The sequence below is a fragment of the Ammospiza caudacuta genome, chromosome 5, assembly GCF_027887145.1.
Source record: "Ammospiza caudacuta isolate bAmmCau1 chromosome 5, bAmmCau1.pri, whole genome shotgun sequence".
In the NCBI taxonomy this organism is placed as follows: Eukaryota; Metazoa; Chordata; class Aves; order Passeriformes; family Passerellidae; genus Ammospiza; species Ammospiza caudacuta.
Window position 1 is genome coordinate 58546115 of NC_080597.1, and position 17021 is coordinate 58563135.

General features: G+C 35.3%; 1 protein-coding gene across 3 annotated transcripts; it reads left to right on the forward strand.

Moving 5' to 3' along the window:
• The first annotated feature begins 512 nt into the window (after nucleotides 1-512).
• MLC1 (modulator of VRAC current 1) lies at nucleotides 513-14471 on the forward strand. 3 transcript variants are annotated; one of them, XM_058805597.1, is made up of 12 exons: nucleotides 522-598; nucleotides 1275-1458; nucleotides 3565-3654; nucleotides 5675-5728; nucleotides 5878-5979; nucleotides 7560-7661; nucleotides 8561-8632; nucleotides 9102-9218; nucleotides 9937-9993; nucleotides 11136-11258; nucleotides 12661-12828; nucleotides 13981-14471. In XM_058805597.1, exons 2-12 carry the CDS (start codon nucleotides 1279-1281, stop codon nucleotides 14053-14055), a joined length of 1140 nt encoding a protein of 379 aa, XP_058661580.1. In that variant the 5' UTR covers nucleotides 522-598; nucleotides 1275-1278; the 3' UTR covers nucleotides 14056-14471. The 3 variants fall into 3 exon arrangements, with proteins under 3 accessions (XP_058661581.1, XP_058661582.1, XP_058661580.1); XM_058805598.1 differs by lacking the exon at nucleotides 5675-5728 and having other exon boundaries at nucleotides 513-598; nucleotides 5893-5979; XM_058805599.1 differs by lacking the exon at nucleotides 3565-3654 and having other exon boundaries at nucleotides 513-598.
• The last annotated feature ends 2550 nt before the right edge of the window (nucleotides 14472-17021 follow it).

Here is a 17021-nt window from a genome sequence, read left to right on the forward strand (position 1 = left end):
CAGAAAACTGGGGTTAGTGGAAAAAGAGGAGTGTTCTACAGTGAAAATAATAATCTTGATAGATTTCTAACCTCTAACTTTTGAGCTTCCCATCTTGTTGTGATACTGTAATAGTTGAACTTTTATCTGTAGGTTTTTTTCTAGGAGAATATTGCATTGTATGTGCATTTTGCTATTTTGAAACAGGAGCTCAATTGTTAGATATTGTGATCACTGGGTATTATGATAGCCAAAAGTGGAAAAGTGAGGAAACTTTTATTTAAGATGCTAAGTAAGGGGTAGTACTCAAATAAAAAAGGGACATGAAACTTTTAATTTGTTGGTCTGATTTGGAGGCAGCCCTACGAGATGTAGTACAGTCATTTTCTAGTGTGTTCTCTTAATTAAAATTCAGGAGGCATTTTCCTGTTCCCTGGCTTAACTGAAGTTCTTGCTGTGCTTTTGTTCCATATCTGAATAGATGTTGTTGAAAGCCAAAGTGTAAGGGAGAACTTTTCAAAGCCGGCATGACTCACTGAACGGTGAGAATATCACAAAGTGTACAGGCAGCTGTGTTCACAGGGCTGCTTTAAACTGACAGTTCACTTCTCAGTGGAAGGTAAGCACCAAGGTTTTTAACTGCTGAAAAATCTACAGTACCTTAATTCTAATATAAGATGCTCCTCATGGTATTTTAAGAGGCTGGGGAGCAGAGAGGTGAGCAAAAAAGGATGAAGTGAACAAGATAAATGGTTGGTACAGGGAAAATTAGAAACAGTTTGCTGTGGCTGAGTTATTGTGGGTGTGTGTGTTCATGGGACTCATAGGGAAGTCTGTCATTTTAGATAGCTGATAAAAAGTGTTGAAATCAAATGGAATTTATATTGAAACCTGTTTGATTTTCTTTGCTGCCCTAGACTTGAAAAAGAAAAAAGCTTTGGTTATAGAGGTATGCACTAACTAAACACCTCTAAAACTGGTTCTTAGATCTTGATATAGAAATTTACTGAGGTATCATAGATACACAAACTTTAAATATGTTGGTACTTTTATTATGTCATTATGAACTGTGGCTGTAGGATGAAATTTAGTTAAGGTATGCAAGTAAGTTGTTAGAAAGTTTACGTATTTTGAGATGTAAATACATCCAGTAGCTAAACATTGTGTTTATTCATTTCGTCTTGAATACAAAAAAACCTAGTTGAACACTGATTTTGGTATGTGAAGGGTCTAAATTATGTTTTTTTCTCTTTCTTTGTAACTTGCATTATTATTATTTAATTGCCTTTGTGAAGTGTTATGACCAGGGAAGAAGGTTACAGAGAAGAATTTAGCTATGACAGGATGCCAACTTTGGAGCGAGGAAAACAAGAGAATGGAAATTATATACCAGATATCAAATCCAGTGACCTTCAGCTGTCAAAGAGGCTGCATCCTTGCTTTAGTTACAAAACATGGATATTTTCTTTGCTGATGGGAGTAAGTACTTTAAATTATAGCAAATTTCAAAATAGAGGCCTTAGTGCCCTGTTCTTAGTGCCTAGTTCTCTGTTCTGTTTGACATCATTTGAAGACTAAGAATTTCATCACTGATAGTATTGAAAAAAAATCTTTGTAAAAATAGAAACATATTTAGCAAATTTGGAATGTAGACTGCTGGTATTCTTTGACTATTTTTTTACTAATCAGAGGTGGTGCATGAAGGCTTATTTTTATCATTGATATTAATCATATAAGTAGAGAATAAGTTTGGTAGTGGTAAATATCAGCCCATGTGTATGTATAAGCAGTGCCTTTTGGTAGAATATATAAAGTATGCAGACCATATGTATTCTTTTAAAAATACTTCTAACTATTGAATGCACTCTGGCTCCCATGATAGCATTTTGGCATTAAAAAGATGTGTGGTACTTGATTGCCACATTAATCTATCAGGGTTCGATAGCCACATAATTATTTGGTATACTCGTTAGTGTGATGAGGTATATACTTGTGCTTCTTACACAAACAACACAGTGATTTGAATTTTTGTGTTCACTGCTAGAATCACAGGATACTCATCTTGCATGTACATCATATGCTTCTGCATGTTCTGGGCCAAGTTAATTAAACTTCATTATTGCAATTAAAATTTGATCTTTTCTTTTTCTGTCAGCTTGTGTGTCTTGAAGCGTACTTTTTATTAAGAACTAAGATTGTCCCACTGTTAATATGGTAATTGCTTGTTTATGCACAGTGAATAAAAGTATTGCCTTATTTTTGTGGAAACAGCTGAGCATTTTTTCTTTTCTGACAAGCAAGGCTTGGATTTCCTTTCAGATGTACTGTCACATGAAAAGAAGCGCTGGCTATATTTGCATTAAATTTTCTCACACTTAATTGTCCAAAAGAACAACTGTCTGTAATTTACTAAGTAGTTGTAAATTTTTGGAGATAATAATATTTAATGATCATTTGCTGAAGTCATATTATCAAGGAGAATTAATTTCATGGGGAAATGAAAATAAAATGAAAATGCAATTTTATTAATAAACTCTTAGATTAAGTTCCAATTAGATTTTTCTTCCAAGTGTTTAGTGTCTATCAACCCTTCTGAAAGACAGTGTCCAGAAGAGAAAGTCTGCATGCTGACCACTGTAAGTCAGAGTGAACAGAACCATCTACTTCAGGGAGCAGTTGCCAACTGTACAGTGACATCAAAGTGGCTGACGGGCTGGTTTGGTGCAGAAACCATTTGATGAGCATCAAACACAATTTCAACTCATGCTTCCATAGATTGTTCTAACAGTCTGCCAAAACTCTCTGTTTGTACATGCACAGACACTTTCCTTATTTTCTGTCCTTTTTTGACAAGGACTCTTTAAATACCCCCAATAATTTTCCAACATGAAAAAAAAATAACCAAATAAAACAAAAGAGCAGTTCTGTCTCTTACCTTTCCTAGCTCCTTCAAAGAAATGCCTACTCATAGGAATGACAAGGAAAACCAAAATAATGTTAGTAGAAGACACTAATGGCTTATTGCAGAGTGTGTAACTGTGGTAGTTATGAAATAAACCTTTTAAGGTAAGAGGAGCAGTTGAACATTTTTGGATGTGCCACTGAATGAAGACAGGAAGAGAATTTGGAGGGATGTAAGAATACAGTGGAAGAAACTTCATTAATGTATCCCAATACTATTTTTACTGCTGTGTTCTAGTTGGCAATTGCCCAGCTGCCCATACGCATAATGAATGTTGGTAGACTCAAGCAGGGAATGCAAAGTAGAGACATAGCTGAGGTTTCTGAAACATTTTTACCACTAAACACTGCAGTTACCTTTTGAGTTATATTGAGGTATTTGCCAGGTCAGGACGAAATTCTTGATTTAAACATGAACATTGTTCATTATTAGGTCTTAGTAACCAGCAAAATATCTTCAGAAATCAGCGTATTTTGATATTTTTCTTCAAATTTATTCACACAAAAACTGCTTTCTTAAAAATAACTCAATTTGAAAGGGGTTGATTACTGATTTATGCCTGACTAGTGTTTTTTTTTAAACAGTTTTGTTCATATAAATTTATCTTATTTGTTGCTTTGCAGACTTGCCTCCTTATTACTTCTGGATTTTCACTTTATCTGGGAAATATTTTTCCATCTGAAATGGATTATTTACGTTGTGCAGCAGGTTCAGTAAGCATTCTTAATTATTTGCTGTGGCTGTTTGACAGCAAATGCAATAGAAAATATTTTTTGTGGTTTTATGTCTTTTATTCTTTCTTTTTCTACTGCTTTTCTTCATGGAAGATTTAATTATATTTAACAGTTCATTAAATGGATTTTTGTTGCATGGTTAAAGGAATAACTGTTGTCATAAAGACAACTGGGTTTGTGCTACCATTTTTGTTAATCAGCTCACTACTGGAATGCAAGGTTAATCTGCTGAGCAGTTTTTCTGTGCTTCATTTTAAGAAAAATTTTCTTGCTATGTATTTGGAAAGGTTTCTGGCTGTATGCTATCAAAATGTATTTAATATTATATCTCAAAGTGTTAAGTTTTCAGTTTATTTTTCCATATTATCCATGTACCGAAGCAGACTAAAATTCTCTTGAATTGTATTATTTTATTAGTAAAATAATGCATTAAAGTAAAATAATATGCCTTGAAGATGGCTGACATTTTCCAGAGCCCAGTATTTTTTTCTGTACTTTGAGGTGCACATATACATTTACTGTGTTATATATAATTAGTTTGTGCTTTAGATATTAATAACTCTCATGTATTTGCTTTGTTTGTGGCAGTATTCTGTTGTTGTTATTTTCTCAACTTGACTTATATATTTAAGTTAGGTCCAAGATTACTTGAAACAAACAAGTCCCAGGAGTTGCTCTGTGAGTGAGTTATCACTTGGGTTTCCACAAAAGGTGTTAAAGCTGGAAGAGTTTAAGTCAGTATCCTCACAATACCTCATTCCCTGCAGCATTGGTTTGGTTACTGAGATGTCTCTTTCTCTGCCCCGATCTTGACTCTTTGAACTTCACGTTTGAAAATTTCCAAAGACCTGGTAGAACTTTGGCTGCAGCAGGTTATCACATTGGGTTTGAAGGTGTGTGTGTGTTTGGTGTCTGTATGTGAGGAAGGTGTTGGAGCTCCTGCTGCAGATGGTGATGTTGGTGCAGTCAGAAGAGCCTAGAGGGATGTGGAGCCAGCTGGCCACCAAGTGTCTCGTTTAGCCTAAAGCTGAGTTGCTCTCTAGACTGTCACCATCTGGACTAGTACTTGCATTAAGTTGCCTAAACATAGTCCTGTAGTGTTCTAGGAACTCCAGGACATAGAAGAATGTTTTAATTATGTTCAGTAAAGGTCATTTAGGTGTTGAGGAAGTGCTGCCAAGAATTTTACATATCAGTATTAATCTCTTCATAGTGTTCCATTGTTAAGCCATTAGTGTTCAGGTGTGTGGGAAGAGAATTAGAAACGTGGCATTTATTGCATGATTCATTATTTAACTTTTATTATAATGTTATTATAATGCTATAACACTTTTATTATAATTTTAGTAGGCATTTGTGTAAAACAGAGTTGGATCTGTAACAGAACCGTGTCTGTTGTGGTGGGGAACAGTGAAAGGATAGAGAAATTACTTTGTGAGACTTTTTATTGGTGCATGACTTTTCCATTTCTCTATGTCCTCAAGTAGGGAAACATAGTTCCCAGTGAGCCAAAAGGACATCCCAGGCACAATTCTCCAAGTGTGTCTTGACTCAGCAGATTTTCACAAGGTTCTTCAGAACTGTTTTGAGATTGGGCAAATTTTAGCATACTCAGTGAGGATGATTGTCTAAAGAATGTGCAGGTCCAGTTTGGGAGTAGCACTGTTTTCTCCTGCTCAAGGCCTCCTAGAGTTGATTTAAACTAGCAAAGGCATGAAATACCTCATGAAAGACTTTCTTTCTTTTACTCATCACATTTTGCTGGGTAGTTAGGCAAAACTGAGGGATATGGAAGGTATATTTAAACTTCTTGTAATTCTCAGACACTGACTGTGATTAATGAGTTCAGTCAAGTGAAACTTTTTCTTCAGAGGTTCTGATCTTCTGTTTTTCTAAGTGTACTGAGTATGAATTCAGACACATAAAATACATCTATAGAAGTATATATAAAATTCATTGTGCAGAAGATCCCACTAGTCTTTTCTTTTAATTTTCCCAGTGTATTCCTTCAGCAGTTGTGAGCTTTGCTATAGCAAGGAATAAAATTAATGTGGTAAGTATGAAACTTTATTGTCAATTTTATGTATCTTTCTATATATCTAGATCTATCTATATAATCTGTCTTTATATATCTGTATGTGTGTTCATATTCCCCCCATGTTTAGAATAAGAGAAAAAACCCATTCTGAAACTGTTTTTCAGATACCAAATTTTCAGATTCTCTTTGTCTCCACATTTGCTGTTACAACGACATGTTTAGTTTGGTTTGGATGCAAACTTGTCCTCAATCCATCAGCTATAAATGTAAGTTACTAAAACAATTACTAATTGTGATACATTTATCTTTGTTAAAAAACAAGGTGGGGAGGACATTAGGTGGCTGGAGATCACATGTCATTACTTTGCTGCCAATATCCCAGTATTCCTGCTTGGTCTGTGAGGAGAGATCATACAGCAGCAACTTTACATTTCTCTTTGCCCAATGTTAGTTACCTGCAATAATGTTGACAAGAATATAATTTATTTATTCTTACTTTTTCAATTTTTGTTATTTACTTCTTGTACCTAGGACTAAGTGTGATAGTCCATCAGTTTAGTTACAGTGCTTCTGGACTCAAACTTGTGCATCTACTTGGCACTGCACTGCCAAGTATAACGTGAGGCCTTGCGAGCTCATACCAGTGTTAATGCTGTGTCAAAACATGTCTAAATCATGGGAATTTTAAATCTGGATTAAATTTTTCTGCAGGCCACACATTTAAACTTCTTCTTTTGCCTAACAAGTCCTGTATTCTTTATTGTAGCACATTTTCTAGAAATTTACCACATTTTCTAGAAATGTCATTTCTAGAAATGACATTTATCACTCTTTGCAGAGTTAGTACAACTGTACAGTCTGTTGGGTGCAGCAAAACACATAGTTTCAATTATCATTTCCTAAGCAAAAGTGAATTTCAGTGTCCAAAAAAGCCTCCTAAATCTGCCAATTACTACATTTTTCAAAAAACATGTGCTGAAAGATATGTGTCAGAGAGAGATGAAGATTTCATCATCAACAAAGCAGGTCTGACATGAGGAAACAATATCATTCTGTTCTGAGTTGTTGAATAATGGTTTGCTGTAATTGTATAGGTTTGGAATGGTGTCAGTTCTTGCTAGACTTTTGGTACTTTGCCCCAATGGCCTGACTGACTACCAGATGTTTTTTGGGGCAGCTGATGGAAAAACATGGCGCTTTTGAAGACAAGATAGGGAGATCCACTCTTCCTAACTTGTGTGCCTCTAGGAAATGATTCAGTCCATGCAGTGTAGGTGTCTCTTTTCATGAGAATAATAAGGAACAAAAAAGCAACATTAAGTATTGCATTCACTTATTAGTCTCTTGAATATGAGCATCGGCAGCATCCATGGTTTTGCAATGTAGTCTGCAAGCATCGTGAACCCATGAAGAGTGTTTGTGAAGGCTTTACCAGCACTGAGCAGGGCACAGAACCGGGATCCTTGGTGAAGGATTCTTTGGTTTGTGTTTTCATTCAGTGTCCAGTGTGGTAGCACACTGTTTGAGATTGCAGCCTAGGAGTTGTGACCTGTGGCCCTCCTTCCCCTGAGAATGTTCCATTAGTGGAAGACAGTGACAGAATCTTCAGGCAAAATATTTCCATAAATGAAGTAAATGTTTCTTTCTTAGATTAGGCATTCTGAGTATTATGTTGTTGTTGAAGTTTGTCAAGAGCCAAGAAAATAGATAACAAAGTATGTTATCAGTAGATGTGTCTAAATCTGACAGAAACTAGACAACCTGCCTAATCATGCTAGACTCAGCCCCTTCCTTTATTTTTCATATGGAAGACATAACTCATTCATGTCTGGGATTTTACTGACAGATAAATTTCAACTTGATTCTACTTATTCTGCTGGAAATCTTCATGGCAACTACTGTGATCATTTCAGCTAGGTCTACTGAAGACTGCTGTACAAGAAAGAAAGTAGGTACCCTTAAGGATTGTGCATGGTAAAAAATTCCCCATTTTCCTGTATTACATGTGCCGAAAATTTATTGGCATCACCAGTATATAACTTTGCATGCTAAAGCTATATTTGAACTACAAATAAAAGTACCATACTAAACAGTTATTTCTTCTTTTAGCTTTTAAAAGTGCAATGACCCCACTCAAAATTACCCATTGAAAATTATATAGCACAGAGTTCTTTGAATATCCCATGAATGGGTATGGCAAATGTTTTATTTCTGTTTTGTAGAATGAAACTTGATGTTTGAAATATTAAAGTACTACAACTTGTATGTATGCAAACAATACCTTTTTGAAGCCTGATGTAGAGAAAGTATTTGTCTTGTATGCTGGTTTGGTGGTATCTGCACAATGACTCTTGGCTTCAGGATTTGGGGCTATTGATAAAATTTTCTTTATTCACTAGTGCTTTCCCAAACCCCACCCTCATTTTTCTACAACAGTACTTCTTTTAGAATGAAGCAAACATGATGTTACACTGGAAATACTGGCTGATAAAGTTGTGTAGTGCCCTGTCCTCCTTTGTCTCGTGCTAATCCACATCTGTAAAATCTGAAGGCTCAGGAAAAAAGTATATTCTTTGAAGGTGGAAAAAGGAGACAAGATGAAAATATTTCATTATTGAATGGTGGCTGTAGAACAGCTAATCTGATACTAATTAATTTGGTTTTAATGTAATTGATGTGGTCTTACCCAGGAGGACACTGTGATGTGTCACTGTCACCTCTTCTGGGCCAATCAGATATTAAGTACCACTGTTAGGACCTGTAAGAGGTTGTATAAGATAGTAGAAAGAAATGTGTATTTGTGTATTTTGTACATTTTTTATCACGACTTTTTTTATTCCCCTCTAGAATGCTGCACACGACAGTGCCATTGTTTTGAGCAATGTCAGCTTTCCTGCTCGAATTCTTAAGTCATACTCAGTAAGAAAAGCATTGTTTAATTGAATCAATTTATTATTTCACCTCTGTCAGTGCTAAGGTTCTTTAAAGCCAGGAAGAGATCACTGTAGCTAAGAATTGAAAGAATAAAGACAAAAATGAGAGATATATAGTAAAATATTTCCTTTTAGAAGATTGCAAGATAAATCACAACTGCTTTTTATTATGGGAAGGAGACTACATAATGACATAAGGATAAATAGTGTAAACTGAACTATTGTTCAGGGGAGCTAATAAATGAAAGCATAAATATGTATAATGAAGCTGATCTTGTTTTTACTTAAACTAGTTAGTGTTTTGCCACATTTTAGATCTGGAAAACATGGACTTTATGCCTAGCTAGTAGCATAAATGCATTTTATTCTTTCCACTGAGGTCCTTTCTATATGCAAGTAGGAAATTTCATGTTCAAATATGTTATTAATAATTTGTGTGCTCTTACTTGTTTTAGGTAATTGAGGTGATTATTGGAATTTCATCAGTATTTGGTGGAATAATTGCTTTGAATATGGATGTTCTAGTCTCAGGTCCATACCTCTCAGTAACATTCTTTTGGATCTTAGTTGCTGTAAGTAGTGCAAATAGAAGCTACTCTTTTAAAACAATGGCTTTTATTCATTTTTTTTTTCACTTTTCTCCTCCCCAGTGGAGTATTTATTTGGCTCTAATACTGTTTGGGAATTGCTGCTTAGCAAATTAATTAAAACTTCAATTACTTAATATATTTATGCAATATTTTTCATCTGTTTTGTTTTGCAATGCTTCAGTAAATCGTTCTGATACATTCTCAGTCCTCAATTCAGTAAAACAGAAATGAGTATTAAAACAAGTGTATTTGAAGTGAGGTGTTCTGTCAAAAAAAGTCATAGGTTTTAGAATATTTCAGGCTGCAAAAGGAAAAGTTTCATTTCATTTTAGCATGGTAAAATCCTTAGAATATCTTATTTAACCTCAGTTTTACCTGTTTTAAAAGTCTGAGACTGTGATTGGTAACCCTTATCCTTAATAACAGCCTGTACCCAGGAGCAGTGGATTCAGAAAGGATGTTGTGCCACCCTGCTTGCCACAGAGGAACTGATTGGGAAAGAAGACAATGACCACTAGGTTTATACATGTGTCTGTAAAATCCCTTTGCATGAAGTGGAAAAAGTTCATAAACAAGCTTTTCAGCATTCAAAATTCACAAAAGAAAAGAGCTGTGAATAGTGGGAATTACTGTAATTCAATGATAATTTTTGTAATTTTCAAGTTAATAAATACTTATTTTGTTGCACTCTTTTGTTTAGTGCTTTCCAAGTGCTATTGCAAGTCATGTAGCTGCTGAATATCCAAGTAAATGTCTGGTAAGTGTGTAAAATACTTGGACTTCTAAATTAAAGTGGAATAATGCTAAGAAAATCTGCCTGATAATGGGCACTAATCAAGTTTGCTCACTTGTTTTTAGCTGCTTCTACAAAATGTAACAAATAAATATGTAGCAGGAGTGTTAGCTGGTATCCCTTAAAAGAACTCCAGCAGGTCCTTTGGAGGCCTCATTTAATCAGTTCTAGAAAAGAATTTGAAGAGTTTGGTTGGTTGTTGTTTGTTTGTTTTTTTTTTTTTTTTTTTTTTTTGTTTTGTTCTGTTTTGGTTTTTGGATATTTTGTACCAATTCTGTGGGAAAAGATACTACTATAGAAAAATGACATGCCTCATATGGTATGGCAAGAACTGCTTTCAAGCTCCTGAGATGAAGTTCCCTTTTTCTTTCATTATCTGTTGTGGTTTCTGAAAGAAGAAAATTAGGTGTGCAGGCTGTGCTGGACCTAGAACCTATTTTAAACAAATTCTTCATCTTTGTGATTAGCAGCAAGAACTAATAATATTCAGTAGAGTGAATTTATTCCTTGAATGTTCTAGATGTGCAGTTAAGGCTCCCTAAAATATCTGTTCTAATTAATAGTCATGTGACCATATTTAAGTGAGTAATGAGGCATAACCACAACTGAAGTCAGAGTATAATCCTGTAGGGGTGATATTTGAGTGAAGCTCAGCTGCTGTTGTGTGGCAGTAAATTTGCCTCAGGACACTCAAATTTATTTGCTTAAGGTATTTTAGGTTGCAAGTCTGCAATATCTGTTTTTAATTCTCATTGCTTCATATAAATTGAGGAATAAATGGTGGCTTCTATACTGGCTCTCTAGATTGGGTATTACTTCCTCTAGGTGTGTATCAAAGGCTCTTACAAAATAAAGCAAAAATGTCATCATCTGTATTGAATGAAATATGAATTACAAGCCAGCAGTGTTTTGGCTAGGAAATTTAGGTTATACAAATCTTGCTTCTGTATCTTCATGAAATGTGGATAGCTCTTAGTATTTGTCTTTTGTGTATAATCTTACGCAGTTTTACGCACTTCTGTTATGCTTGATTCAAGGAGACATGGCTCACAAACCAGAGTTAATTTTTTAGATTATTATTTAACATGTATTATCTTATTTTTTAGGTTGAGGTCCTGATTGCCATTAGCAGTGTTACCTCTCCTTTGTTGTTCACTGCTTCTGCATACTTATCCTTCAGTATCATGCAAGTTGTTGACATCTTTAAAAGTTATCCACCTGCTGTTAAAGTATGTGTTTTTATGCAATTGAAAAATGAACTTCTATATGTTACAGTAGCAAGGCAGTAGCAAATCAGGGAATATATGAAGACAAGGTACTGCATTATAAAGATTGAACGAAATGTTATTGAAATTATTTAAAAACTCTTCTTTGACTTATTATATAATTGAAATTATGTTACATCTATTGGCACCCTGAAATTGTAGTTTTAAAATAGGATTTTATTCTAAAGACACAGTAAAAATAATATACAGTATGCTAGACTCCTTGAGACTTTTATAATTTGTAGTATTTAAATTAAAGATTCTAGGAGTCTTTGAAGAGTACATTTTTCTGTTTCTTAGGATGCTTACCAATCATTGGGATTGTAAGATTACACCTGTATTTATTCAAAGTCTGGATTTGGGCAGAGAAGAAACAGTTTGCAAAGTTTAAAGCATTTCAGTATGAAATGTTACCTGTGCATTGCTGAAGAGCTTTCTTGTGCTCTACTGGCAAAGTGTTTGCCAATCCCTGATGTTGTTCAAAGAACCACTTAGGGGCATTAGACCAATGTCATTAAGAGTCTCCACTAGTCATTAAGTAGTCTTGTAACTTTAGAAGGAAAGAGAGAAAATGTTTAATAAACTGATGTCTCAGGGACTGGAAAATCAACTTCTGTGATCCTGTTGTTATTCTGGAGGAGTGTACTGTGTTGTTGAACCTCAGGAATGGTGACATTTCACATCCCCTCTTTAAGTAGCTTCTGTCACCCATGTTGGAGACAGATGACTGCACTGTCTAGACAGTTGGTGTGGCCCTGCAGAGCATTTCTTACATTCTCACTCTGCTTTGTGTGTGGTTACAAGAATGGGCTGCTCTGCACAGGGTGATGAACTATGGAGCAGGAGGAAACAGCAAGACAGAAAATGAATGGAAACTTAATTGGCAAGCAGAGCAGTCCTACAGCATCCCAAAAAATAGTAAAGAAAGGCAGGTCCAGCCATAGTAGCCAGGTGCAGTGATTGCCAGGCAAGTCCACAATACTGAAGCAAATCCAATGTCATCCAGAAACTCAGGTCAGCAGGGCAAGGTCAGAGCCAGCAAGGCATAGGGCCAGGCCCAAGCATAGCTGTGACATTGCTTAGGTCAAAACCAGCAGTAGGACACTATTTTAGAAGATAGTTTCCTCAATTCTGTTCTGTTTCCAAAGGAAAAGATAATTTGATAAATTAACATATTTTTAGAAGCTATAGATCTCTTCTACTTTCAACAAACTCAGGCACTTAAATTTTGGTTGAAACTTTATGCTGAAATAAACTGTAAATTATAATTTGATAAAAAAGTCTAGATAGGAATTTTTAAAGTATAGACATGGGAACATTATCAAATATTTTATTCAAGTAATTAACAATGTATGTCTATTTTCAGCAATCTTATGATGTACTTCTGTTGCTTCTGATGTTGATGCTGCTAATTCAGGCATGCCTTACTACTGGAACTGTAATACAGTGTGTGAATTACAAGACAAAAATGAAACTACAAGATTCAGCATGGACACCATCACAGGTTAAGAAACAGGAATACAGAACAACAGAGGTTTGTATTTATTCCCACTAGAAAATTTGAAAATGCCTATTTTAAAATACTTTTTTTGATAATGTTTTGTGGTCTTAAATTCTGATCTTAATTCAGACCACAATTAAAAGCTGTTCTATGAAACTTAATTTTGTAATCAAGATAATAGTTTCCTGGTTAGATGATAACTGGGCATGACATGGGACACAGAACTGTACTGCTTAGGCTTTCCTCTGTTGTACAGAGCTAAACCCTGTATCCTTAAAGACTCTCAGAGAGTAACTCATGTTTACTTCACTAGAAGGAGAGTGCTGGATTCAGTCTAGCACTGGATAGAAAGCACTGGGAGCAGAGACTGAAATCAGTCAAGTTAGTAAACATCTGCTAATGGAAAGGGAAAGCTTTGGAATTATGTCCCTTCAGGCTGCTGAGGATATTTGGTGTGGGTTGCTTATTTGCTGGCTCTGTGTCCTGGGCCTTAGGTTCTGTATAAAAGATGAAGCACAGCAGCACTTCCACTGCTGCAAGTCATGTTTTGGAGCATGGGTCATGGCATGGCTAAAGAGATCTCTGCTGGTGATTATTGACAAAAGTGTTCCTGGTTTGTGAGTCACTGAGAACTTAGGTGTTAAATGCTAAAAGGAGCACTTTCTCTGCAAAAGCAACACTTTTTTGCTTACCTTTTAGTATTTAAACACATGAATAATGTTATAGGTGAAGTTGCAAGTCCCTTTGGCTTCTCAGAAGTCTGTGTTCTTAGGCAAGACCTTACTTTGCTTGCATGTATGTAGGTAAATCTTGCTTCAGTTGCACCATGGGGGCTGCTTCTGGTTTTGGGGTTAAAGGTTCAGGTGTGAAGGCTTTCAGTCATATTTTAGAAAAGGTCTTGAAAAAATGTCTTAAGTAACATGTTTAAAGTGGGAATTTGGCCAAGTTTCTTAGACCCAAACATTTCAAGTATTATACAATTTACACTGTTATATCCTAAATAAAAACTCTGTAATATCCAAAACTATACAATTTACAAATGTATAGAATATTTTAATAGCTCTGGCTGTACCTATTCACATTTGCATTCTGCTAGATTTTCTCAGGTGTTTATTTGCTTGAACTTCAGTTTTTAATCAAAACATTTTTCATGTTTACATTTGTCTGAAATTTGTTTACTTTTAGGTTTCCAATAATACCTTAAAGGATTTTGACAAAGATAAAGCTTGGAAAGCAGTTGTGGTGCAGATGGCTCAGTAGTTTGGATCCTTCAAATGCAGCCAACACAGCACAATCCAATAAAATAAATCAACTGTTTGAATGAAGGTTTAAAAACTTCAATTTTTAAACAGCAGTTTAATAGTTGCAGCAGTAGGAGCCATGGAATAACACAGTAAATGATGTATCTGTCTAATAATTTTAAAATTTGTTGTTAATATTTTTAACACATCTGTCTTTTCTGTTGGTATCTGTAGTCTAGTGTTTCGAAGATACCTTTAGAAAAAGGTAATGAGTCACATGGATTTATGCTGATGGCAAAGTGAAATATTGCAATATGTAGTAGGCTTCATATATTTGCAAGAGATTGTTGTAACTGCAGTTATGCAGTCAGTGTGACTGATAAATGCTTTTGTAAAGTTATGAGTACAAGTCATAATTGATGTTTTTGCTTATACTTCACTTTTGTAGGAGTTGTAAAGTGTTCTGCATCTTATTGCTTTTATATAAATAAAAGTCTTTATTATGTGGAAACTTGAGAATGTGGATTGACATTCCTATCTGAAGGGTGAAAACAGAATATTCTTTCCTATTAAACTTCAATTTCTGGGCTATTAAAAGGGGGGAGAGGCTTTTTCTGAGTGCTGGGACACATAAGCTGCTAGCCAGAACTAAAACATCCAACAAACAGAAAGAAACTGGCCAAATAACAGTAGATACTACTGATTTTGAAAGAGGGTTTTTTTATTTTTTATTTTTAGATATATTACTTCTCATTTATTTCTTTTCCTAACTATTTTTAAAACCTATTTAACTTAGCTGCCCTGAAACAAGGAACATCCCCCATACAGGTGACCTTTTCTTGTAGCTGAACTATGGGTACGATCGGGTAGATTTCAAACTCTATTAGAATTTCCAAGTTAATAGGAATTCTGGGGTAACCAGGGTGATAGCTGCTGACAAGGTGGTGAGGTTATTTTGTTCCTGTTTTTGTTGTTTTATTGTTGGGTTTTGAGAGGTTATAGACTTTGAAGTTCATTCTTTTTAAGGTGAAATAATTCTGTTTGTTCAGAGCATGCTGCAAAGCTTCGCTCTTTGAGAAGGGGAAAGAAAGAGAGAAGGGTGTGTAGTGTGTGGAGCCTTTCAGGCACAGGAACATGTTTATTTTCATTTTGGGAAAGTTGACATTTATTCTGGAATTAAATACATAGAGGGTACTCTTTCAAGTTTAGAGCAGTGCTTTTTAAGAGCATGTATACAGCAACCTCCCGGTCCACCTAAAAACAATAGGGTGTGCTTTTGGGCCAGTCTACTACATCAACAACCACAGGCTGCAGTTGCTGTTTCTTAAATATTGCAAAATTTCATGCCTGTATTGGTGGTACTTGTGTGACCATTCTCTCAATGTAACAGGTAATTAATTGTATATCTAATACAATCCTACCAATTTTACAAGTAGGAAAAGTTAGCTTGATGGTACCCTATTTTTTTGAAAGTTGCAAAGGAATAGTTACAGTTTTACCTAAAAATAAACATCTAACTTCCTAAATCTCATGCATGAAACTGGAAAAAGACTGTAGACAGTGTAGAAGTTCTTCATGAATCATTTAAAGTAAAAAGAGATTAATATGTAGAATAGTGTGACTATAACTTAACCATTTCCTTGATGATTTGTTTTACTTTATATGGTAAAACACTTTGTTTAACTAAATCTGTATCTTTAATAGATTATGTTTTCTGTCAAGTGAAGATGGGCATTGGTTATTCAGGTTAGATATAAGTAGATATTACTTTTGTAAATGATTTAGGTGGGAAAAGAAATTAAGGGAAGTTGCACAAGTGATGGAATTTCCTTTCCACAAAATGCTTATATCAACAAAGCAGACAAAGGCACTTTAACTTCCTTTTGAGTCAAATGGCTTGAGGTGCTCTCTTCTAAAGAGTGAGAGCATTTTAAACAGCTCCTGATTTTTTAAATTTTTTTTTTTCTGTCAGGAGTGACTATGAAGAAACAAAGCATATATAATAGGAGATGTTTGCATTTCTCTTGGGGAACTAAAGTGTTTTAATAAGAAGTGAAGAAAATAGCATTAATGAAAAAAAGAGAGAAAAATTAAATAGCCTAAACAGGATGATTGAGTTAAAATTTGAATTGAACCTGAGATAAGAAATATTTAAGACATATGAGTGTATCTGAGGTTTTTTAGTCATCTTAGATTAGCAAGGGATGGGAATAAAAAAAGAGGTTGTAATGGAGCTGCCAGCCATCGATTCTGCTTTCCAGTGAAGATGAACATCCCAGGGCTCCCTGCCTGGCCATGGCTCCCTTCCTGCTCTGTTCAGCACAGCAGAGACTGGACAATCTCCCTGCATGCCTGGTAAACAAGGAGCCCCAACCATGGATACCTCTCTGGAGGCTGAATTTTCTCACACCCTGCAAGAAGAAAAATCATGGAGGCAAGAGGCAACCTTTTAAAATCATAATTAATGTAGGGCTGGCTGCTGAAATGAAAAGCATTTCTCAGGCAGAGAAAGTTTCACTGTAAATCTCACTCCGTGTGTCAATGTTTTCGTAACTCAAACCAGCACCCCCATCCTTCTTTACCAAAGGACTTTTTGTATTGATGTTTGACACAGTAAATCTTGATAGCTTGAAGTTTTAATTAGTGTCTGCTGGTAGATGATCTGTTTCCACGGCAAAGCTAGAAAGCCTGTTAAAGGACAAAAATCATATCCCTCTCTGAGGTCAGCCTGGTGAGGGAAATGTCTATGTGCCATGTTAGAAGGGTTTCTGCTTGGAAATGTGCCATTTCCTGCCTTTGGGTATCACTGGAATTAATGCCATGGCTGACTGCTTAGCTTATACCAGGAGTTAGGTTCCTAGCTTAAAAAAAATACATAGGTAAAACTAAGAAAAATTCTACCTGAGTAAAATGAAAAAAACAGACTGAAGCACCTCCTGAAAAAAAATAAGTTGTGTGCACATGGTGCATGAATGATTTACTTTT

Excerpts from the sequence above, each read along its gene's own strand:
- MLC1 (XM_058805597.1), top strand. The coding sequence starts at position 1,279 with ATGACCAGGGAAGAAGGTTACAGAGAAGAATTTAGCTATGACAGGATG. Across the intron at positions 5,980-7,559 it reads TCAATCCATCAGCTATAAAT|ATAAATTTCAACTTGATTCT; the intron begins GTAAGTTACTAA and ends TTTTACTGACAG. Across the intron at positions 8,633-9,101 it reads GAATTCTTAAGTCATACTCA|GTAATTGAGGTGATTATTGG; the intron begins GTAAGAAAAGCA and ends TACTTGTTTTAG.